Genomic DNA, 26620 nt, shown 5'->3' on the forward strand with positions numbered 1-26620 from the left:
AAATAGAGACGGTAATCAAAAACCTCCCCAAAAACAAGAGTCCAGGACCAGACGGCTTCTCTGGAGAATTCTACCAAACATTCAAAGAAGACTTAATACCTATTCTCCTCAAACTGTTCCAGAAAATTGAGAAAGATGGAGAACTCCCTAACACATTCTATGAAGCCAACATCACTCTGATCCCCAAACCTGACAAGGACAACACAAAGAAGGAGAACTACAGGCCAATATCACTGATGAACATAGATGCAAAAATCCTCAACAAAATTTTGGCAAACCGATTACAGCAATACATCAAAAAGATTATACACCATGATCAAGTGGGATTTATACCAGGGACACAGGGATGGTTCAACATCCGCAAGTCAATCAACGTGATACACTACATCAACAAAATGAAAAACAAAAACCACATGATCATCTCAATAGATGCAGAGAAAGTATTCGACAAGATCCAACACCCATTTATGATAAAAACCCTCAGTAAAATGGGTATAGAAGGAAAGTACCTCAACATAATAAAGGCCATATATGATAGACCCACAGCCAACATCATACTCAATGGACAAAAGCTGAAAGCCATCCCTCTGAGGACAGGAACAAGACAAGGGTGCCCACTTTCACCACTCCTATTCAACATAGTACTGGAGGTGCTGGCCAGAGCAATTCGGCAGGAAAAAGAAATAAAAGGAATCCAAATAGGTAACGAAGAAGTAAAACTCTCGTTGTTTGCAGACGACATGATCCTATACATAGAAAACCCCAAAGAATCCACAGAAAAACTATTAGAAATAATCAACAACTACAGCAAAGTAGCAGGGTATAAAATTAACGTGCATAAATCAGTAGCATTTCTATACACTAACAATAAACTAACAGAAAAAGAACTCAAGAACTCTATCCCATTCACAATCGCAACGAAAAGAATAAAATACCTTGGGATAAACTTAACCAAGGAAGTGAAGCATCTATACAATGAAAACTACAAGACTTTCTTGAAAGAAATAGGCGATGACATAAAGAGATGGAAAGACATTCCTTGCACATGGATTGGAAGAATAAACATAGTTAAAATGTCCATACTACCTAAAGCAATATACAGATTCAATGCTATCCCAATGAGAATCCCAAGAACATTCTTCACAGAAATTGAACAAACAATCCTAAAATTCATATGGGGGAACAAAAGACCGCGAATTGCTAAAGCAATCCTGAGCAAGAAAAACAAAGCCGGCGGAATCACAATCCCCGATTTCAAAACATACTACAAAGCTACAGTGATCAAAACAGCATGGTACTGGTACAAAAACAGGTCCACAGATCAATGGAACAGAATTGAAAGCCCAGAGATAAAACCACACATCTATGGACAGCTAATCTTCGACAAAGGAGCAGAGGGCCTACAATGGAGAAAAGAAAGTCTCTTCAACAAATGGTGCTGGGAAAACTGGACAGCCACATGCAAAAGATTGAAAATTGACCATTCTTTTTCACCACACACCAAAATAAACTCAAAATGGATCAAAGACCTAAAGATTAGGCCTGAGACAATAAGTCTTTTGGAAGAGAATATAGGCAGTACACTCTTTGACATCAGTTTCAAAAGAATCTTTTCGGACACTGTAACTCCTCAGTTGAGGGAAACAATAGAAAGAATAAACAAATGGGACTTCATCAGACTAAAGAGCTTCTTCAAGGCAAGGGAAAACAAAATTGAAACAAAAAAACAGCTCACTAATTGGGAAAAAATATTTACAAGCCACTTATCCGACAAAGGGTTAATCTCCATAATATACAAAGAACTCACACTGCTTAACAACAAAAAAACAAACAACCCGATCAAAAAATGGGCAGAGGACATGAACAGACATTTCTCAAAAGAAGATATGAATATGGCCAATGGACACATGAAAAGATGTTCATCATCGCTAATCATCAGGGAAATGCAAATCAAAACTACACTAAGATATCACCTTACCCCCGTTAGATTGGCAAAAACATCCAAAACCAAGAACGACAAATGTTGGAGAGGTTGTGGAGAAAGAGGAACCCTCATACACTGTTGGTGGGAATGCAAACTGGTACAGCCACTATGGAAAACAGTATGGAGATTTCTCAAAAAGTTAAAAATAGAAATACCCTATGACCCAGCCATCCCATTACTGGGTATCTATCCTAAGAACCTGATATCAGATATCTCAAGAGTCTGTTGCACCCCTATGTTCATCGCAGCATTATTTACAATAGCCAAGACGTGGAACCAGCCTACATGCCCAGAAACTGATGATTGGATAAAGAAGATGTGGTATATATACACAATGGAATACTACTCAGCCAAAAAAAAAGACGAAATTGGCCCATTCACAACAACGTGGATGGACCTCGAGGGCATTATGTTAAGCGAAATAAGTCAGTCAGAGAAAGACGAACTCTATATGACTCCACTCATAGGTGGAAATTAGTATATTGAGAAGGAGATCTGATCGGTGGTTACCAGGGAAAAGGGGGGGTGGGGGGAGGGTACGGAGGGGGAAGTGGTGTACCCACAACATGACTAACAAAAATGTACAACTGAAATCTCACATGGTTGTAATCTATCATAACATTAATAAAAAAAAAAAATGCACAGGCAAGTAAGAGGATGGCGGGGGGGAATGATGAAAAAAAGTTTAAACAAATACTATATTTCTGGGACTATATTATTTATTCTACATCTATATTTTATTTTCTAAAGTTACTTTCTTTTTTTTTCCCCCTGCTCTTCTCCCCAAATGCCCCCAGTACGTAGTTGTATACTCTAGTTGTGAGTCCTTCTAGTTGTGGCATGTGGGATGCCGCCTCAGCATGGCCTAATGAGTGGTGCCATGTAATAAAACAAAGTCCTTGTTCTAAAGGCAATCATATTCTCAGAAAAGACACTAAACATTCCTGTAATAATCTCATTGTATAGCATTAGTGATATGAATTAAAAACACAGGAACATTAGGAAGAATGTGAATTATGCCAGCCCAGATGTGGAAATTTAGGGGAATTCTAAGAATATTACTGTTATTTAAAGTGGATGTTAAAACAAACAGAATTTTACCAAGTACATAAAGAAGGGAAAGTCATTCCAGACTGATGATCTGCAAGGAATAAGAGAAATACAATGCCTTGATCCTGAACTGGAGATGTTATCACCAAGTTACCTCCAAACAAAAGGAGACGCAAAAAGGTATCTTTAAAGGCATATATTTTACAGAATAATGGCTATTGTAAAGTCATAATAAGAAAAAAATTGAGAGTAAAGAGCAAGTGATTATTAGTGAATATGAGTTCATTTCTGAGACTTCAATGAAATTCTAGATGTCTGAAATGCCAAAAACTGATTATATTTAACAGATGGCACTAAGACAACCAACTAGCGCTCAGAAAAAATAAAGCTGGATCCGTTTCTGATACCTTACACTAAAAAAACCCCAAATGGAGTGAAAAATTTATGCACTAAAAAAACCCCAAAAACCTGGAGAATAAAATATACAAATGGATTTCTGAATGATCTACAAGTGGGAAAGACCTTGCCACGCATGACAGAAAATGCATAAGCCATAAAGCAAAAGTCTAAAAAAATCCAACAATGTAAAATTTTTTAATGTCTGCACAGGGGGAAAATAAAAGCAAAATAAGAAATATGTGTTACACATATGAAAGATAAAAGACTTCCTTAAGGGGCCAGCCCCATGGGGTGGTGGTTGGGTTTGGCAGGCTCTGCTTTGGCAGCCCAGGTTCGTGGGTTCAGATCCCAGGTACAGACCTATGCCACTCGGCCATGCTGTGGTGGCAACCCACATATAAAGTGGAGGACGACTGGCACAGATGTTAGCTCAGGACTAATCTTCCTCAAGCAAGAACAAAAACAAAAAATCAAAAGACTTCCTTAAAATGCAAAAAGCTCTTACAACTCAGTAGTAAAGACAAAAAATATGCAAAGGACACACAAGCTGTTTACAAAAAGATAAAAATGTCTTTTAAGCATATGGAAAGGTAACAGGTACACCTTATGGAATGGCACAAAAGTTTAATGAAACTCAGTATTGGCAAATAAGTGGAAAACAGACATTTCCTACACTGGTGCAAAGAATGTGTGGGAAAATTAACAAGATCTAAATATTTAAATGCCAATACAGCCTTTGATCTAACAAATCCACTTTCATGAGATTTACTCAATAGTCACAAGGGATGTCTGTTTCGGCACTGTTTTTAACAGCAAAACAGACATGAAATGGCACCATAACAACAGTCTGAAATCTATTAGCTATGATGGAGAGAGAAGGAAAGACACAGACAGCACATAGACATATATTTATTTTTCACACTATACCATTCGATGCTCTTCTGACTTACACATAAAGCTATTTCTTTTACAATTAAAAACTCTAGGGGGCAGCCCAGTGGCACAGTGGTTAAGTGCACATGTTCCACTTTGGCGGCCCGAGGTTTGTTGGTTTGGATCCCGGGTGCGGACATGGCACTGGTTGGCATGCCATGGTGAGGCAGGCGTCCCACATATAAAGTACAGAAAGATGGGCATGGATGTTAGCTCAGGGCCAGTCTTCCTCAGTGAAAAGAGGAGGATTGGCAGCAGTTAGCTCAGGGATAATCTTCCTCAAAAAAAAAAACAAGAAACTCTAATCTTAAAAAAACTTAATGAACTGACAAAATATTTATCAAGTGCCTATTCATTGTGCTAGGGAAGAAGAGAGACAATGATAATTCAGATTTGATTTCTTGACTTGAAGGAATTCATAACCTGGCTTGGAGACATAAGATAAACCAGAAAACAAAATACAAGGTTGAAAGAAAATTAAGTACCTAACACCAAAGACTTCAGAGTAAACGAGTTTTAAAATGAGTCTCCAGCGGATTTAGACAGCTTAAATTGTGAAATGGTGGCCCCAACTAAGCCAATACCAACCTTCACATTTGTTTTTAACATGCAATGGTTTAAAAATTGAAAAATTTGGGTATTACTATAAGTTTCCAGCTTCTCTTATAAATATTGGAAGAAATAGCAACACAAAATGCATGCATTCCCACATGGCAACCAAACTAAAGCTGAGCTGCATCTGTTTCTTTTACAGAAAGACATCATGAGCCCTCCCCACTCCTGTCTTGTACATCCCAACCCACTTAATTATTTACATAATCTGCTTGGTTTAAGCATGTAAGTTTCTTAACCCTGGTACAGGAATGGTGGTAACAATGACCAAAACTACAAACACAGGGAAGTACAATGAGTTCTTATTTATGAAAGAGGACCTTAAAGCTTGCAAGATGGTAAACACTAGAAAGCAACTGGGGATCAGCAAAGCTAAGGGAAGACTAGATATTACTACCAAGCTAAGAAATTTATAGTTCAGTCATTTAATGGCCCTGTCCAGTAAACATCTTGGTCTTCAGATCAACTTATTAAGTATAAAAGGGGAAAGCGCCAAATATAATAGTATCTACTATATATATGTGAGTACATATATACACACCATCTATTTTAATCCTCATCTCAAAGGCATCTTAAAGTCACGAAAAATGACTGGGGAAATGGTGTTTAAGAATAAGCAAAAGTTACTTGAGACTTACAACAAATTTTGAAGCAGTGTACAGTGAAATCAATCTCAGCCACAAGTACTCACTTGTAAAATACTAAGTTATTTGTTTTTCCTCAATCGCTTTTAAGTGTATATTTACCTCCACATTCTAACTAATTAAAAAGTGTAAAGGAAGTGGCTACCTTTAATAAGCATCTTTACAACATCCAATACTTGATATGAGGCTATCTGTCAGGACTAAACGTCTACAGATTTCTCTTTTTGCTGAGGAAGATTCACCCTGTACTAACATCCGTTCCCAATCTTCCTCTTTTTCTTTTTACGTCAGCCACCACCACAGCATGGTCATTAACATGAGTGGTGTAGGTCTGCGCCCAGGATCTGAATCGGGCTGCCAAAGTGGAGCATGCTGAACTTAACTGCTAGGCCACTGGGGCTGGCCGCCTTTTTTTTTTCCTTCTTTACAAGACTGATTCTGTTCAACAGGTTAACCAACTCTCCAAACAGTAATCTATTGTGCAAAACTTGAGAGGTTGTGAGTATACTGCTTTCTGGGAGATAATTCGGGGGAAAATTCTTGCTTTATCTTCAGGCATACAAAGTTTAAGTCAACTATACAGAGTTGACCACTGGAGCCACAAAGGTGAGAGATCCTTAAAGTGATGTATGAGGAATAAAGAACAGCATTGTGAACAAAACATCAACATGTGAGATGAGATTGAAAATGAAATTTCTGAAAGTTGGCATCAGAATTAACAGCAACATAAAAGCTTGAAGATTTCAATTAAGAAATGGTCAGTGCTTTCAGATTCCACTAAAAGTCAAGGAGAGTGTTATTTATCAAGAATTCCTTAATAATACACTTCTGTTGAGAGTATCATATTCTACAGATTTACACTCTAAGTACAAAAAAAGAACCATTAAGATTATCAAATTAAAACCTTTTTATCAAAAACTGGGTTTTTTTACTCAAGTACTCAGAAACCAACCAAGAACCAAAGTCCCACAATTGAAAGATGACTTGTTTTCTAAGTATGTACAGCAATATTATAAGGAACAGAATTTTTTTAAAAAGAAAGAAAAATTCACTGCATCAGAGCATTAAGTAGGCTCACTAGATACAACTTTCCAGAACAATTTCCAAAACATAAAATAACATTAATAAGTTAGCCAAGAAAAGAACGTCAAAAAAAAAGCAGGCAAATTAAATTACATTTTAAATACTTACATCCTCTCTAGGTAGTTTATTTTCATTGTCTCCTTCAATTCTCACCCGAACCACACCAGATTTGTCCACTATTTCTTGAATAACTTTGCCATTTTTTCCAATTACTTTTCCTTTAATAAGAGAAAACAAATATAGTAAATTAAAAACGAATATTGCTATCATTTCAACATCAGCCCAAATTTAAGACTTGCTATCAAATTATAAAAACCAAGTAAAGCTCCATCTTTTTACTCTCAATTAATTCATCCTAAAGACTACTGAGAAATTTTATCCTTGGTCTGAAATTTCCTTCTCTTTAGTATGCCTAAGGCTGTTATTAACTGAGACTGACGATGCTGCTCACATGTAAGACCATTTTCAAAGTCTAAACGATTTTTACTATGTTCCATGTCATTTTTATATTTTTAAAATATCAAGTCCAACTCATTTCAAAAGCTTGGATATATATATAAAAGCAAAAAAAACACTTTTAGCAATAATAATTGTTATTATGTTATTCAAAAGATGAGCAAAATCATCAATCTTGCTTTTATTTTCAAGTTTCTATTTGTTCAAAAGATACCTGTGACTTGAAGATACTTTTAAAATGAATATTCTCTTCACTGAAATAAAATGTTTACATTTAACAAGTATTACATTTACACCAAAAAGTTTTTAAAAGTACTTCACAGCTATACAAATACATGCAGCATGTATATGGTATGTTTACTTTCTGGATGTGAAATACTGCAAAATTACACAAAATCCAAATTATTTACCTTCTCCACACTTAACTTCTAAGTCTGTCAAACAGGAGTTATTGAGCATTCAATAATTAAAGGAAAAACTAAAAGGGAGTTATGAAGATTCTCTTCCCCTTAGGAACTTAACTAGTTATAAAGATAAAAGTAACATACACTCAATAAAATAACAAAGCAATATTGGGTAGTGTTACCTGGTTAAGAGAAGTAAATATTCAGGTACTGTTCACTAGCAGAATAGATGTATCCCTTATAAAGTTAACACCACCACATTTGTTATTAAGTCCAAATCCTTTTTTTTTAACTAAATCAGCAATCTATTTCCACAATAAATTTTGGTTGAAAGAGGTATAAAATGCAAGTTTTTCCTACTGCATGCTTGAGAACAGTTTCCATTAAAGAATAAACAATGGAACAATGGCAACAGTAAGCTGGTCAATATAGGATTTTCTATCCCTATTCTCAAACCTCCTCCCCCATTAGTAACCCTAAATTTACAAGCAGCAGCAATTGAACAGGTAAAATTAAAAAACAGAGTAGGACAGGGAAGTCACATGATGCATGTCTTCTCTGAGCAGCCCTAGCAGCAGCATATAAAAGCTGCCTTCACTGTTAACACAGTGAGGTTCAAGCAGCAACTCCATTCTTGACCCTGCTAAAAATAAGCAAATATCTTTTCGAAAAAACAGAACTCAGCTTGATATATCATAATTCCTCCCCCAGAATCTTTGCCCCTTTTTTCTTGTGAACTATACCAGTGGTGAGTGAACATCCATCACCCTTCTAGGGTCCATGGCAGGGACCTACCTGCAAGTTTTATTTAGTCCCACCAGAGACTGTCAATATTTTAACTGATCATTTCCAGAGTTTAAATTCCAAAGCATACTGACAAACTGAAGCAGACCTGTAGCATAAATTGAGCATTGAGCATAAATGCTGAAGGGACAGAGTAGAGAAGTGATTAAGGAAGGCTTCCAGGAGGTGAAAGGATTCAAGTCATTTTCAAATTAATGTTCACCATTTTTTCTTTTGACTTGGGATGGGTGAGAATGGTCAACTTCTAGAACTCTTGGGACCTGAATGTCTAAGGGAATCCTCTCTGGAACTTACCCACCAAGTAGCCCTCATACCCTTTTCCATTTCAGTCCTCTTTTACTCTTTCATTTGGACTAAGAATGTACTAAGAATGCTTCACCCATAAAACATTTTGGAGGGAAATGTGTTATTTTGGAGGGAAATGTGTTATACACAACCAATTGAAATCTTTACTTCTGAGTATTTCACCAACATATAAGAGCAGCTGCTAATGTGTATTTCCAAAAGAGTATACCAATAACCCAAATCACCAAAGCCAAACAAGACAGGGTAAGGAAAAAAGGGACATGACAGGTACTCACATCACTGCACAGGCAAATGAATAAAGAGAAGAATCAGACAACTACAAATATATCCAGTTTCCTTATTTCTGAAATACCAGGAATTTTTACTCAAAATTAACAATACCACAAATTCCATAAGACTAAGGCTATCTTCTATAAAACTGAGTTGAAAATAACCGATTCCCCTGTACACACTCACCACCAAATCATTTTTACAAGTGAAGACATCTAAGTTAAATTATGTTCTATAAAGCAGCAACCACAATGTTAGCACTCATAGATGTCAATAACTGAGTGTGATTTCAACAAAAAAGATGATCATTTCAAAACCAGTTTTCTTGTCAAAGGTTATTTCATTTGAAAATGATAAACATTTGAAAATATTTTGTATCTTAATGTTTATTAAAATTACACAAAATTCTTCAAGGTATATTCAATTTTAACAACTCATCTCTCCAGCAGTTCACTCTACAGTAAACAGTCGTCTCCAAGAGCAGATAACGTGGAGCTTACTTAACTGGCAGTATGTCATACCTATCCAAATGTTTGGGCACAAGAGAAAAGCTTTTTATGTAACTAACAGGCAAATACCAAGAAACCATCCAAATTCTTGTGTTGTAGACTATTGTCCCAGAATATACTACTTGTTACTAGCCAAAACAAATGTCTTTTTATAGTGCAAGTATTTGATTTGTTGTTGTTTAAATTTTCTCCTACATATCTATTTTACAGGCTTTGTCAAATAGAATACCTATAGCAAAGAAATCACTTCTTAAAGGCAGAACAGGCCTAATAATACACAAAGGGAGCCCAAACGGCTCTATAAATTTCAATAAAGTCAAAAAACTAATGGGACACAATAGATGACAACTCATCCTTCTCTTAGTAAATGTTACTACTTTATGTTGATGCCTTTAAACTTTTAGGACAATCACTGAGTATTTAACACGTGACCAAAGCTTTCCTATTTGTCTCAAATAGCATTGAAAATTAAGGATAGCACAGATGTAGGGGATATTAATAACAAAGCTATTAAACAACGCATCTCAACCTATAATGTTCATTTAAGTACAGCTTCAAACTCAAAATTTTTTGTCACTTAACTTATAACTCACAAGTAAAATAGTTTTTATTAATGTGTCAAAAACTTAACAGTGAAACCTCCCCTTATCTTATCACCATCCTTCTCTCCTGCCCATGACTTCTTACCTTATTCTATGCCTTTGCAACAACCAATTATTATTTATTCAGGGCCTACTGTGTAGAAGTTTATTACCCTATTGTTAGTCCACTCTTACTTTTTCTTCTGCACTAAATAAAAGAAAAAAATTATCACAAACACCTTCTCAAAAAGTACTATGACAATTCTGATGTATACGAATGATAAAAAGACATTAAGCAATTAAGAAAGAGCCCAAAGGATGAAAAGGCTTAAGAAAAACTGTAATGACTGTTACAAAAATCATGAGTCTTATTAGTGGGTCACCCTGTACAGAAGAAAGAAAACATCTTCACTTTTTAAGAAGACAATAACAAGTCACATACAATGTTACTACTAAAACAATGAAAACAAGCACTGTTATCCAAATACTCCACGTAAGTAAAATAAGATATCAGACAACACTAATTTTCAATTAAGTCACTCTATGTAATTAAAATAACATTTAGTAGAAGTACCTACCAACAAGATTTCTAGGAACCTGAATAAAATCCTCCACAAATTCCAAGAAACCTCTAGCCTTTTTTACAGCATCAGCACTCTGTAGAAGAGGGGGAAAATAAACATGAAATAAAACCGTAAAGAAACCCACAACCCAAAACAAAACATGAGAAACGAGAAAAATCTGAATTATGCTCTAGTACAATATTATACTCAACCCACTAGTGACATATAAGGTCAACTAATTCATGAAGTACTAAAAAAAAAAATAAGAGTAATCATTAAAACTCTAGGAAAAAAAGTACTATTAGAACCAAAACATTAGACATTTTTAAGGTCCCTTCTAAGCTCCTGAGAAAATTAGCAGTTTAACTTATTTATGTTTGCCAAATTTTAACCTAATCCTAAATATGTTTGGTCCATACTCCCAGGTTGAATTTCTCCAGGTGAATGCTAAAAACAAATTGCTCATATTGCGTGCATTGTTCTTTCTTTCTCAACATAAATTATTTTGAAAGCTGTTTTTGCAGAGACACATTTTTAAAAACTACTGACAAGATCATTAAAAATTCCTAATTTCTAACGAATTTTAAAAGATGATGGGAGGAGATCCCTCTAAAAAGAATTTACAGTTTTCAGTAACAATTAACTTCCACTTTTAATGTTTGTTCTTTAATAACCATAGATCAAGTGTATTGTGTGCTCATTATATTATATACCATACACAATAAAAATTTTATAACCATATTTAATCCTCGTAAACTTTAAGGCAAGTACTATTATTATTCTCATTTTACAATGAAGAAAATTATGCAGGTAAGTAACTTTCTCCAAGCCCACTCAAAGTGGTAGACACAGAATTCCAATTCAGGTAGTAGGGCTCCAAAGCTTTTCATCTTCATTACTTTTTTATACTGCCCACTTCTAAAGATTTCAGAAATAAAATTCAGGCCTCCTACTCAGATTTACTACACGACTCAAGCTTTTCAAAAGAAGAGCTATTGTATGAAAAGACTTAAAATTATCAACCCCTACAAGAACTCATCCATTTATTCTAATGTGAAGGACGGTCTCAATGAAAAGTCTGAATTACTTATTTATCCGATATATTATTTTCCTGTCCATGCAAATGTCACAATTAACCAATGACAAAATATTATCCAAATTCAAGTTCTAAAAAAAGCTATTCTATTATACGCTATTAACTGCTAGTACATGACACATACCGAGCACTCAAAAAACTGATTTGTAATGCAGATAAAACTGAGTTGGAACTCAAAAACACCTGGTTAAAGAACTTGTGAAAATAGCGCTTGTTAAATACTCAGTATCTTTCACTGTCCCATATAATACAATTATCATCTTCAATTCACCTGCATATGTGTAATGATTATTAGGCTGACTGATTTTAAAGCGTTTCACTAGTAAACTGAAATTCCAGATAAAGTAAGATCAAACAATAGTTAATATGTTATAGTAAAGTTACCCGAGGTTGGGGACAAACAACAGCTTACCTCTCCATAGATTCTAAATGTTCCCGTATCTTCATCCAGCTCAATAGCTGTAACTCCAGGAACCTTCCTAGCTTGCTGTATGTTACTACCATGTGTTCCTATTGCCAGGCCCATTAAATCTTCTCTCACAACAAATTCCTCATGAAAAGCTGCTGCAAGTTGTTTTGTGCACTAGTAAAAGAGGTAAACTAGAAATTATAAAAGCTCAAAAGCAAAAAGTGGGTTTTTGTTCACCCACGTTCATAGCATTATTCACAACAGTCAAGAGGTGGAAGCAACCCAACGTCCACTGAATGATGAATAGATAAACAAAATGTGATATATGCATACAATGTAAAATTATTCAGCCTTAACAAAATCTGACACACGCTACAAGGTGCATAAACATTGAGAACATTACGCTTATTGAAATAAGGCAGTCACAAAGAGACTAATACCATATGATTTCACTTAGATATCTAGAGTAGTCAAATTTATAGAAACAGAAAGTAGAATGGAGGTTGCCTGGCACTGGCAGGAAGAGAAAATGGGAAGTTGTTTAATGGGTTTAGAGTTTCAGTTTTGCAAGATGAAAAAAGTTCTGGAGACTGGGTGACCAACAACGTGAATATACTTAACACTACTGAACTAGACACTTAAAAATAATTAAGACACTAAATTTTATGTTATGTATGTTCTACCACAATTAAAAAACAAAAAGAACTAAGGGAAAAAAAGAATAAAGGAAACTCATTTAGGGTCATACAATGAAAGTGGAAAGAAACCATTTGATCAGTCTATTTAATCATAGTCATAGACAACAGTAATTCTAAAACAATTTTTCAGAATTACTGATATAGGCAGTTCTCCAATTCAGATGATTCGTGTTTCAAAACTCATTTGCATATCCCTTGTTCGGAACTTTTAAATTAATAAGGGTATTTGCAAACTTGTCCTAAAGATAAATATACCTCAATTTCTCTAAGACGGTGTGTGCTCACATGTGTGCTGCGGGGCGGAAGGGGGTGGGGGCAGGGAACAAGTCATTAATAGTGTGGCAGTGAAGAACAGGACAAAACAGGAGTACCTTATGACAGGATAGAGAAGCAACGACAGGCTTTTTTAAAAAACTGTATGCTACGTGCCCTCTTCTCCTCTTACACAAGAGTTGTTATAGTGTGTGGCGACAGTGACAAGTTAGTCCAAAAAAAAAGGTTAAGAACAAGAGTAAAGAAGAACTAGCAATATAGTTCTATTGGATATCCCTAGTGAGTATCTAAGCTCTTTGGTACCTGTCATCTAAGTCCTGACAAAAAACTAAACAGGCATTTAGCAAATGAAAGGCTATGTCTGAGAAAAGTAACCGAAAAAAGCACTTCTTCGAAGGACGCAATGACTCCAGGTCCATAAAACAGGTCCTAAATTGACTTACCTTATAGTCAAGCAGTTTGATCCAGGGAATTTGAATGATATACTCACAAAACTAAATGGACACACAAAAAATCTTTTTATGAGTAAACCCACTTACTTCTAAATGCTTAGTGGCCTCTTCATTTCTGGACATAAGCATCAACTTCGTACGAATACTTCGCAAATGCATATCACTTAAAATATTTACTCTCTTCACAGTTGCTTCACTGGCAGACTACAAACAAACAAGTCAATCACTCAAAAACTTAATCATTCTTCAAGACAATACAAACATGACCTTCCATGGAAAGCCTTCTTTGATTCTCTTCTACCATGCCTCCTCTCCTCACTTAACATTCCTCCTTCCACAAGTAGTCTTAGTTTCCTTTCTCAATTCTCATTTTACTTAGAACTGCTAATCAAATTATGATTGGGGGGGGATAACACATGATCCCACACATTAAGAATTTTACAATGTTAGGGCCGGCCCCGTGGCCGAGTGGTTAAGTTCACTCGCTCTGCTTCAGCGGCCCAGGATTTCACTGGCTGGGATCCTGGGTAAGGACACAGCACCGATCATCAGGCCATGCTGAGATTGTGTCCCACATGCCACAGCTAGAAGGACCCACAACTAAAAATACACAACTATGTACCAGAGGGCTTTTCGAAGAAAAAGGGGGAAAAAAAACTTTAAAAAAAAAAAGAATTTTACAATGTTAACAGTGTCACATTAAAATTTTTCCTCCTTACTCCAGAAGAAATTAAAAAATTAATATTTCATAACTGCAAAAAAATTTTTCTCCTAGTGTATTAATAAATTCACTATACTCCAAGTTAGCTTTTATCTTTTGAAATATTTAATTACAAAATCTGTGCAATATCCATTAACAACCTTAAAATATGGAGTTATCTTACCAGTATCATTAACTGTGTGGTTTCTGGATGGTAAAAAATTCTGCAAGCTCCTACTGCTTTCTTAAACTCTTTATGTGCATTTTCATTAGCACACCTAGGGAGAAATTAATTCAAGTGTAAGACCTAAATAGATTAAATTTAGATTTCAATTATAATGCAAGCTCAGTATTTCAATTTGATACTACCCATTAAAACTTTTGTTTACTAAAAAGATTTTGTATCAGAAGTTTTTGATGGCGTTTGGGGAAAAAAGATTTTCGTAGCACTGAAAAATCCTCCTAATTCACAAAGCAATTCAGTAGTAAACAAAATTACTCACGCCTCTCTCAAATCCTCAGGAACATCCACTGTGCATTTAAAGAAGGTATTTTTTTTGACAGTTTTATTTTGATTGACAGGCCGAAGTCGTTCAAATGTGACTATTTCATTGTAAGTGGCATCACAAGCAGCATATTCAATGACATAAAACTAAAAGACATCAAAATACTTTAAAAATCCCATCTGAACAAAAATAATGAGCTTTAAATGAAGTTCTAATTATCTTGCTCCCAGCAGACCCACCCCGTGGTGGCACAAACACTAAGAACAGCTTAGTTATTCAATCTGATTTGCCTAAACTAGATTATAGGTTCTTACAAGCATGACCCTTGGTGGTCCTCACATGCTTGGGGTGTACTTCTGGAGAGTAGCTTTGGTGTGTGAAAATTCAAAGACAAGAAATTAATAGTCTGATCAATTCTTGAAATACGTGATCAACTATTTGTGAAGCAGGGCTTTAGAAACAAAACTAGGAGTTGGAATAACATTTATAGAAACCAAGCGCTGAGGTATTTCCTTGGAAACTAATCACAAAGCAAGTATTAACATCACTTACTTCTCCCTTCATCATTCGAACTTTAGCCAACCACCATCCACAAGGTTCTTGGTCATTTGCTCTTGAATATACCTGAGAAGGAAAAAAACCATCCTTATCCATTCTTCCCAAGATTTCAGTATTTTAAATAATGACTTATAGATGCCAAATCTCATTAAATTCAAGAATCAAAAATGTTATTGTGTTGAAATTGGTGTAATAAACATAGTTTAATAAGAGTTATGTACATTTAAATTTTACTACTGAAAAAAACTGAACCCTTTCTGACCAATTTGGCTCCTTGGAAATCCAATTCTGAATTCGTGGTGATTTACTAAACATAAGTTAAGTATTATTTTAAAGAAATGCTTCTTACGAGGCAGTTTTACGTAGCGTAAAATACATATAAATCCATTTCTGTCAACACTGTACTGCACTCTGATGATTCAAGTATCGGAAGGATAAGCTAGACCTTATTAGAGATGTATTTTAAATCTACTGTCAATATTTATAAGATGAAATCAAGAATTGTTTCTCAGAAAGTGATAAACCCAATTTTAAAATTCCTTTATGGGGCCAGCCACACGGCCGAGTGGTTAAGTTCACGCACTCTGCTTCAGTGGCCCAGGGTTTTGCAGGTTCAGATCCTGGGCTCGAGCCATGCTGAGGCGGCATCCCACATACCAGAACCAGAAGGACCTACAACTAGAATACACAACTATGTACTGGGGGGCTTTGGGGAGAAGGAAAAATTTAAAATTTAAAAAATTAAAAACAAAATTCCTTCAAAGATATGACATTTAGATCCCCTGCTGAGGAACCTAAATCAAATATACTAAAAATGTTCAGCTGAACAAAAAAATTACACACATTTACTCTATCTAGCAGAGTACTTTATCTTAACAAAACCTATTTAAAAAACTTATCTTATATGCTCTATACTTGTAATTATCAGGTTATTTTTAATATAATACATTAGAAAAATTTCCATTAGGAATTAAAGATACAGCAGCTTGTTTGTTGTTTTCAATACATGGAAAACCGGGGGGAGGGCAGAGCCTGGGAAGAGATGACTTAAGAAGTACCCTCACAAAAATCCTGACTATATAATAAAATAAGGTTGGAGAAATCTACCCATACAAATTAACAGCCATCCATGAAATCAATGCAAATGACTACTGATGGGCAAATAGTTTTAGAAAACCTGAAGCTTCTCTCAAAATGATCTGAGAATAATCTTGGAAGTGGTAGAATACTGGAACTGTAAACGAATAAGCAAAAACCTCGTGATCAACTTTACTGTACACATGATTAGAAAAAAGCTATGAGAGGGGCCAGCCCCGTGACCGAGTGGTTAACTTCGTGCGCTCTCCGCTTTGGCGGCCCAGGATTTTGCCAGTTTGGATCCGGGGTGCTCATTAGGCCATGCTGAGGCGGCACCCCACATGCCGCAACTATAAGGACACACAACTAAAATATACAACTATGTACTGGGAGGATTTGGGGAGAAAAAGGAAGAAGATTGGCAACAGTTGTTAGCTCAGGTGCCAATCTTTAAGGAAAAAAAAGAAAGAAAAAACCATGAGGGAGGGGCCTGCCCAGTGGCGCAGCGGTTAAGTGCGCACACTCCCCTTCGGTGGCCCAGGGTTTGCCAGTTCGGATCCTGGGTGCAAACGTGGCACCACTTGGCAAGCCATGCTGAGGCGGCATCCCACATATAAAGGGGAGGAAGATGGGCATGGATATTAGCTCAGGGCCAGTCTTCCTCAGCAAAAAGAGGAGGATTGGCAGCTGATGTTAGCTCAGGGCTAATCTTCCTCAAAAAAAAAAAACAAAAACAGAAAAACAAAACTATGAGGGGAAAAAAGGTCTATATACCAACCTGGCTCCAGTGGACTCAATTTTGGCTTTTGCCTTTCCTTCATGCGCAAATCTTTCTATTTCATGACTTTTACCCTTTCTTATAGGTCTTCCAAAAAAACAACAAATTTTACTTTTTTCAGTATAGAATAAAAACTCTATTTTGCAATTATTGTATGTATCCAGTGGGCCCTTTTTATAAATCTAATGTAGAATCTAGTGATCTTACTTTCCCTGTATCTTAAAATACTTTGCTATTTCATTATCATTCATCAATTATTCCCAACTATGCTTCAAAAAAAGTCTACAACAGAAGAATGATGGTATCACCTGGAAGGAGATTAACAGTGAAATATATCGTTACTACTGCATCATTCTCTAGTTTCTTTATTACCTAGTCTTTCAAGAAAGTATAAAAAGACTGGAGACACCATTCTTGTAGTCTGCTTCTGGCTATTGTTGAACAGTTAACAATTACGAATTTTTATTTTCCATCAATGATTGCAAAGACAAGAAAATTTAGAGAGGAAGAACTTTCACAATTATTAAAGGAATCAGAATGATGCAAAGAGATAGACAACAGCACTCTAAATTCTAATGATGAATGTGAAATTATAAGCAGAATTTCAGACTATGAAGTCTTCAGATGACATCCTAGACGGATATTTGCCAAGAATATACTTCTCAGGAGAAAAAGGAAATTTAGTATTCACATTCAGTTAAGTCATTCAACTGGAACTTCATCATACAAAATCCTGGGACAAGAATGTGGACCACTGTGTTTTTCTAGAAGGACACATGACAGTATTCTTTCATCTTTTGTATTTGTACACCAAAATGTACTTGATACAATTCATAAGTGGACAAATGCCAAAGGCAGCTGTGTATACAAAGATGACTAGAGAGAGATGAAGAAATGCAAAAAATCCAATTGCTTAAATATGAAAGAAGTTCAATTATAGTGCAAAGACAACTATATTCTATTCAATAATATTAGAAGCCACCATAAGTTCCAAAGTATTCTTAAAGTACTGCATTCTGATAATTCAAGTATAAGATGAACCAGAAGAAATGATAAACCAGATCTTACTAGAGACGTATTTTAAATATGATTATCAGTATTTTTAAGATAGACATGTTCTGGTTTATGCATGATACCTGATGAGTAGTAATATTTAAAGAACTCTACTCATTTTAGGCATATGTATTGTCAAAACCAGGAAAATATGGAATAAAAATTTGGATTTGCTATGTTTAAATGCTTATTAAAATATCTAATAATGTTGACTGTCACCATCCTTTTATTTTTACCTGTATAAAACTTTATGTAAAATTACTTAAAAATACAAAAAAACAAACAATAAAAATGGCCCACTGAACCCAAACGATGAATGATGATGACTATTTTCCCTAGTATACTGAGGATTAAAAAAACAGAAAGAAAACCTTAAGAAGGAAAAGTGCCCACTCCAAGCACTCTCTCAGAAAGGCAGTTCAAGCTAAGCAGGCTGGAGTATCTCTTAGTGATCCATAGTGGATGGGTCCCTTCAAGCTTGAATGCTGAAAAAACTACCTAAATCCCTTCGTTCTAATCCTATGTTCACCAAGGCATTACCCTTCTAGGATTCTGGCTTCCTGTTTAAGCTTACGTACAAAAGAGAGAATAAACCATTTTGTACTGCCTTGAGGCTTTGTCATTCAACATTAACATGCTGGATTCCATTTTAAACTTACATCTAGCTCTGTAAGCTTAATAACTTTACCCCTGAAAGATAAAGCCAACTAATCTAAGTTCCTGAGCCTGAATCAAAACACTATGAATTTGGCTCCACTTGAGTGCTATGGGTCAAATCAAATCACATCCCTTACAAAATGAATGGTGTCTTCACACAATGAAAAATCACTTTAATAACCCAGCATTAAAACTGTGCCCTAGTGTACTACCTCTCCAACGTTGATTACTGAATTTATTTATGACTATGTCATTGCAGTAAGAGCACTTCACAGAAATTCCTGTTCCTCAGATTCCACTTAAATCTCCAAACTTTTCCCAAGGGAGCAATTCACACTCTAAAGCAAGGGCCCTCATTGTTCTAACATTCTAAGTTTCTCTAAGAGCTTAAAAAAAAGCAGGAAGGGGCCAACCGGGTGGCATAGTGGTTAAGCTCACACTCCACTTCGGTGGCCCTGGGTTCACCAGTTCGGGTCCTGGCCACAGACCTACATGTCACTCATCAAGCCATGCTGTGGCAACATCCCACATACAAAGTAGAGGAAAACTGGCACAGCTTTTAGCTCAGGGACGATCTTCACACACACAAAAAAGGCAGGAAGTCTCCACCCACTAAGGAGTGCCCATGAGAGACCTAAAAACACAATAGTACTCCAACTGAAGGCGGCTACGGTTTTACAGAGTAGAGGATGGAATATGAAGAATCAAATTCCAAAGGCCTATTTCAGGATTCTTTCTACCAAAAGACTCCAAGTCAAACCTTATTACAAAATGATCTCCAAATTCTAGCACACAACCAAATTGTGACTTAAATAGAATTCCAGTCTGGCTCCTCAAATGTTATCAACTTTTCATTCAAGTTAATAATGTTCAGGCCGCAGCAGTGCTGCCCAGTCGGCGTGGGTCCTCGCAACTGTCTCCGCGGTGCAAGCCTTGAGCCTCGCTCTTCCCCTGGCGGAGGCGGCGGCAGGAGGGAGCAGGCGAGCAGCCAGCGGACTCCATGGAGAGCGGCGGACACCCCGGCAGAGGCGGCGCTTGCTCCCCGGCTCCTGGGCTCCATCCTGGGCTCCAGTGACCCACGCTGGCGCCTTGCCCTGCCCCGCGCCGGAGCGGCTGCCGGCTCCGGGACTGACCGGCCTCACTGCTCGTCCCGCGCCGCTGCCTCACCTCCCCGCGCCCCGACTTGCCCTCGCCCGCTATCTGTGACGGGGCGGCGGCAGCCGGAGCAGCGGCGGCAGCCGGAGCAGCAGCGGCAGCAAGTGCCCGCCTCTATGATGAAGTTCAAGCCCAACCAGACGCGGACCTACGACCACGAGGGCTTCAAGAAGCGGGCAGTGTGCCTGTGCTTCCGGAGCGAGCAAGAGGACGAGGTGCTGTTGGTGAGAAGCAGTCCGTACCCAGACCAATGGATTGTCCCAGGAGGAGGCGGGGAGCCCGATGAGGAGCCTGGCGGTGCTGCGGTGAGGGAGGTTTATGAAGACGCTGGGTCAAAGGAAAATTAGGCAGACTCCTGGGCATATTTGAGAACCAAGACCGAAAGCACAGGACATATGCTTATGTTCTTACTGTCACTGAAATATTAGAAGATTGGGAAGATTCTGTTAATAGAGGAAGGAAGAGAGAGTGGTTCAAAGTTGAAGATGCTATCAAAGTTCTCCAGTGTCATAAGCCTGTACATGCAGAGTATCTGGAAAAACTAAAGCTGAGGTGTTCTCCATCCAATGGCAATTCCACTGTCCCTTCCCCTCCAGATAATAACACCTTGTTTGTAACTGCTGCACAGACCCCTGGGTTGCCATCTAGTATAATACAGAGGGAGCTGGGAGAGCATCTTCCCGACCACGTGCCACCTCACTGGGAGAGGCTTCTTTACTTTCCTCGGCAAACATCTGAATGACGCTTGCGAACTGTCTGAATTTGCCATGCAGGGTTTTCAAACAATTTGCATGTTTTTCAGATGCTTTCAAATCTTTTTTTTAAGTGTAAAATATTTTAATAAGCCAAAGCCATGTGGAATTTTTTTTTAGATGCCTTAACTGTGCCCCCTGCCCCACCCCACCTCCCATGTTATTTTGTCATTTTTTTCACTTTTTTGTCCATTCGACATCAGTCTGTGGTTTTTGTCAGATCAACCTACCTGTGGGTACGTTTTCCCCCTAAATTGGTTTCTCATTCACAGCATTAACATATTCAACAAATACTGTTGTGGGAATTTACGAACATCCTGATATTAAAGAAATCCACCCACTCAAAAACTTATTTCATAGGATCACAATTTTAATTCATAAATTCCAGATTTGGACTCTTTCTATATGGTTCAATAACTATTTTGACAAAGGACTCAATTTTCTGTTTTTAGGAATTTGTCAACTCATTTGTCTCAATGTTCACAACTAGTTATTATTGTCACTAGCTACCCGATATGGCCTATTCCCCTATAACTCAATAGTCCTTTAACATAAAGTTCAACTCTATGGAGTTGGTGATTTTTAGGGAGGTACTGTAAGCAAAATGCATGTAGCAAATGCATATCATGAAAACTGAAAAAAAAAAAGTTAATAATGTTCAACTATGCCTTTCAAAGTCACAACCAGAGATAATATGAACACCAAAGCAGGAATTTCTACGCATCACCAAACTATAAAGTAAATTTCTAAATAATGTTAACCATTAACTTGAATAATCAAAACGACCTCTTTTACAACTACATGAGATACATTTATTGAGTACTGTTCCCCTGTATCCACCATTTCATCTCACTGCTATCAATCAAGAAATAGAAAATGTACATTAGGAAAGCAAGTTTAACACCTAGAACACAATAATTCCATTATTTACCTACACAATAGTATTATCTCATTCCTATTTGTGGCCAACACTTTTAACAAATGGGTTTCTTAAGTCTTAGAAACTTGCCATTCCCCAAATGAGACAGATATAAGTACTGAAGAATATGCTTGCCTCTTCTTTAATGTATAAGCATTTCCCAAGCACTAACAATGGATTTGGTATTAAGAGAGAGACTGCCTCCAACTACAGACAGCTAAAATTTTCAGATTGGTCCTAAGAATAAAACTGAAACATTTTTAAAGGTAAGATGTAAACTATACATGCACATTGTATCTTTTGTATGAATATAATATTGAATTTAAAAAATGAGGGAGAGTCGTATCTCAAATTAATTCTTATTCCCTTTGTCTAATTTCTCACAAGGCACCTATCCCAATGTTATAATTAAAATATAAAGATGTACAACCATAATATCTGACAATCTGCCATAAAAGATGGAAGGAAAGGCACATGTCACAAGAACAACAGCTTGCCAATTCTTAGTTCCAACAGAAAACTTCACAATTAAAAAAGTTTTTACTATCACCTATGTGAAACTCAAAGGGGAAACTTAGAAAACTTTGTAAAACTGTATTATTGGCTTCAGATGTCAGGTTTCCTGTGTAACACAACTGAGCATATGTATTAACTTGCTGAACAAGGCAGTAAAGCAAAGCACCTCATAGATCACAGGGAGAAAATAATTTTTCTACTGCCCTTCAAATATCCCAGAGCATTTTATTATATATCAAGCTTAAGAGAATCAATGAACTCTTCATTTTCCCATTACCTCCAACTTTACAAGCTGAGCACTATTTTCTTAGCAATCTTTAGCAAAACCAACCATTAAGCAAATACTTACCGAAAATACTTAATTACGTTTACTGTTATAAAGATATTAAAATATATTCCACTTTTTTAAGTCAAATAAAAAAAAGTCAGATAATTAGATTTAGAAACCTTTGAGTTTTAGACCTTTCAAAACCTCAACTTTCTTTCATAAATCATACAGCGTCATCGTCTTGAGGCCATTACAAGACTACGACACTAATTTATGTTCTATAACTTCATGTAAGTCTCATAAGTTGCCTGGAAAGGTGAACCGCAAGTAGCCAAACATATTTTCAAAGCAATAAAATTTTAGAGTAAACCATAGGAAACTGTCAATATTCAACCACTCCTGATCTACAAGAATGGAAATTTCATATGGCTGAACTTTACATAAACACCTGAAGAGCTCAAAGGAAGGCTCTCTTCTAGATCATTTTTGTTCTAAATGCACTACTAATGGCAAAATCAAAGTCACCTTTCCCATCTTCAAACAGGAAGGATTCCTAGAACTCCAAAAGAGCAAGAGTTCTGAATCTGGCACAAAACTGACAACATCCTGTGAACATAGCATGATATGTTAAAGAACAACATTCAGGACAAAAACTGAAACTAGTTATCAGCCTCCCAACTTTCAAGCTATCTAACCTTGGAAAAGTTAATGAAGTATTCAGAGTTTAGAAGAGGCCCTCAAGAGAACGTTATGTTAAACTGAGATAAACTGTTTAAAAAGCCTCATAGATTATGTGTTAATAACTAGTACGTTATTACTGCTATACTAGTATTTGTGACTAGCAGAAAGAAAACACTGGCTGATGATTTAAAAATTAAGATACTAAAAGTAATAAACTATGTAATAAATTACCATAGAGAAAAGTATCAAGTTAAAAACGTAAGTACTCTTTTTATTTTAGGGGGAAAAAACCCCACAAAAAGATGGCAGACCTGAATGAATAAAATATGACTTCTTAATAGAAAAAGCCACAACGTTTTTTTTTTTAGTTGCCTGGGAGAAAACACAATAGAACAGATAAAAACTTATCCATAAAATGCAAAGATTTTCTACATCAAAAACTACACAGACAGGAGCAGGCCCTGTGGCCGAGCGGTTAAGTTCACGCACTCTGCTTTGGTGGCCCAGGGTTTCACCAGTTCAGATCCTGGGTGTGGACCTACATACCACTCATCAAGCCATGCTGTGGCAGTATCCTACATACAAGAACTAGAGTGACTTACAACTAGGATATACAACTATGTACAGGGCCTTTGGGGAGAAAAAAAAAGGAAGATTGGCAACAGATGTTAGCTCACAGCTAATCTTCCTGACAAAAAAAGATTAAAAAAAGAAAAAAACTACGTGGACAAAAACCAAAGACAATTCACAGAACAAAGGGGTTAACACCCAATAAACTAATTTAAAAGATGTTCTGTATCACTAGTGATCAAGGAAATGAAGATTCAGAAGACCACAGCTTCCTTCTATCACGTTTACATAAAACTTGACTGGTTAATAATAAATCAGCCAGTCAACCTATGAGGAAACAAACACCTTCATGTGTTAGCAAAACTATGAAGTCATAATTCAAAAAGAATTTTTGGAAGACGACATGGTACATTTTGGTACTATCAAAATCTTAAATATACACGCCTTTTGATCCAGCAACTGAACTACTTCAACTACATTACCAGAAAATGATTTACATAAGGACATCAACTCTGGCTTTTTTTTTTGGTAAGAGTGAAAAAATCTGTCAATGATTTCAGTGTCTTGTAATTATCATACAACTGTACTAAGGACTATTATGGGGTGGTTAGGAAGAATGAGGGAAATCCATATGTATAGACATAAAAATTTCTATGGTATCCTAATTAAGTGAATACAAAAATCACAAATATATAATGTATTCCCAATTTTTGTAACTTAAAAATCCACACAAATTCTTTATAAATGTAAAGAAAACAATCTAGAGAGACACTTAAGTCTGGTAAATGAGATTTAAGCTGAGGTGAGGAGACAAGCACACGTACACTAAGAAAGAAGGTTTACTTTTTACTTTATACACACTAATTCTGTATCATTTCGTTTTTTACAGTAAGCTTTATTACTCTGAATTTAAAGGGGGGGAGCTTTCAAAAAGTTATTTCTTTCAAAACACGAAGGACTAACAACTGTAATGCCTAAACAGTACATGTCATATGGACAGACTCCCAACTGTGGCAAAAACACATAATCGTCCGTGGGTGGCAAGATTAACTTTAAACTTCTTCCTTATGTGAATTTTCAAAGTTTTCAAAAGCAAAAACAAATGAGAGTATGGGCCTGTCCAGTGGCGCAGCAGTTAAGTGCGCACATTCCGCTTCTCGGCTGCCCAGGGTTCTCGGGTTCAGATCTCGGGTGTGGACATGGCACCGCTTGGCAAGCCATGCTATGGTAGGCATCCCACATATAAAATAGAGGAAGATGGGTATGGATGTTAGCTCAGGGCCAGTCTTCCTCAGCAAACAGGGGAGGATTACCAGCCGATGTTAGCTCAGGGCTAATCTTCCTCAAAAGAAAAAAAATGAGAGTAACACCTTAACTTCAGGCAATGATTCCCCTAATTTTAAGGAGCAAACTTCACCAAGACTGAATCACAAAACACAAGGTGAAATAAAACTCTCTGTAATCATCAATTTCCAAATCAATCTCCAACATCAAAGTTTTGTACATAGTTGAGGTGAGCCAAAAAGATGGTCCAGAAACTAGACAGAACCTTCCTACAGTGGAGAAAGGACAGTGTAACAACATCCTCAGCACTCCAACAGGTTTTTCCTTTAATCTGAGCCTTTACAACTCTACAGTAAGTGAACAACAATAAAAAAGTATGAAAAAGTACTCTCAGAAGTGATCACCACATATTTCTATTTCTAGAACATTTCCAAAACTAAGCTTGCTTGACCTGACCTATCACCAGAAATTCAACTTCTTCTGGAATAAGACATAAATTTCGAAAAATGAAAACAAACCAATGTTTTATCCATCCTCACAGAAAGATGCTGAGTAGAAAAAGGATAAAATATTGAGAAAAATATTTTCACTGGAGTCTATAAAGTCTGAGTGAACATGGTACAGTAATAATCAGCAGAATCACTACTACAATTCATACAAGCCACCAAGTACTCCAACAGGCCTTAATTTTCAGCACTTTGCCACTTTGTTTCCCGGTGTCTTCCCATACCAGCTGAGCCATTTCCCTCAAGGACACAAATACACACCACACCTTGACTACAGTTAGAGGTTTCCTTACAGGGAAGTTCTTAGTACCCAGTTTTGGTGGAAGTCAACTATAAAAGAAAAAAATTAGTAAAGTGAATGCTATAACATTAGGGAGCAAGCTCATAATGCCCTGACACAATTAGATTATAACATGCTTTGATTTAGCAAAAGCGAAAGAATGCACAGTGAACTTAGAGTAAGTAATTAAAATCTAGGCAGAATTTTAGAATGGAAATGAGTTTAAGTTATCAGAGATTAACTGTAAACTTCTACAATTCTTTGGTTTCCTAGCATAACACCTACAATTAATGGGAACTCAGAGAAAATTTACCACTGAAAAAATTATGAAGAATAATTCCTTTGCAGGTATTAAATGAATTCAATTGCAAAATGCTCAGAACAGTGGCAGAGATTATGTCCTGCTGTTTATAAAAACATTTAGATAGCTATTTCATCAATAAAGGTTCTCCTATGCCCCCAGTTCCCCTATCCCTACCCCACCGTAGATAAACAAGGTTCAAATGAGATTTGAAAATCTCTCTTTCACTATCAAGCCAACTCCTTGTGAGAAATATATTTAGCATATCTGAGCACCTTGGAGGAACTGTATCAACTTAGATGTCCCTGGAGGAACTGTATCAACTTAGATCTCCCCTTATGCCTATGAGAATGGCTATAATCACCAAGACAAGAAGTAACAAATGTTGGAGAGGTTGTAGAGAAAAGGGAACCCTCATACACCGCTGGTGGGAATCAAACTGGTGCAGCCACCGCGGAAAACAGTATGGAGATTTCTCAAAAAGTTAAAAATAGAAATACCATATGACCCAGCTATCCCACTACTGGGTACTT

General features: G+C 36.6%; 1 protein-coding gene and 1 pseudogene across 6 annotated transcripts in view; one reads left to right on the top strand and one right to left on the bottom strand.

Annotated features, from left to right (window-relative positions):
* The window catches only part of FXR1 (FMR1 autosomal homolog 1), a 70082-nt gene that overhangs the window by 20605 nt on the left and 22857 nt on the right, over positions 1–26620 (bottom strand). For all 6 annotated transcript variants that reach the window (XM_046658417.1, XM_046658416.1, XM_046658413.1 and 3 more), the window contains exons 4-10: positions 15285–15356; positions 14730–14878; positions 14411–14504; positions 13614–13730; positions 12107–12277; positions 10614–10692; positions 6814–6923 (exon numbers count right to left, since the gene is read on the bottom strand). In XM_046658417.1, coding sequence (XP_046514373.1) covers positions 6814–6923; positions 10614–10692; positions 12107–12277; positions 13614–13730; positions 14411–14504; positions 14730–14878; positions 15285–15356 — 792 coding nt within the window. The remainder of the gene's footprint in view (positions 1–6813; positions 6924–10613; positions 10693–12106; positions 12278–13613; positions 13731–14410; positions 14505–14729; positions 14879–15284; positions 15357–26620) is intronic.
* LOC124238028 (diphosphoinositol polyphosphate phosphohydrolase 2-like) lies at positions 20127–20825 on the top strand (annotated as a pseudogene).

This window comes from Equus quagga, chromosome 4, assembly GCF_021613505.1.
Source record: "Equus quagga isolate Etosha38 chromosome 4, UCLA_HA_Equagga_1.0, whole genome shotgun sequence".
Classification (NCBI taxonomy): Eukaryota; Metazoa; Chordata; class Mammalia; order Perissodactyla; family Equidae; genus Equus; species Equus quagga.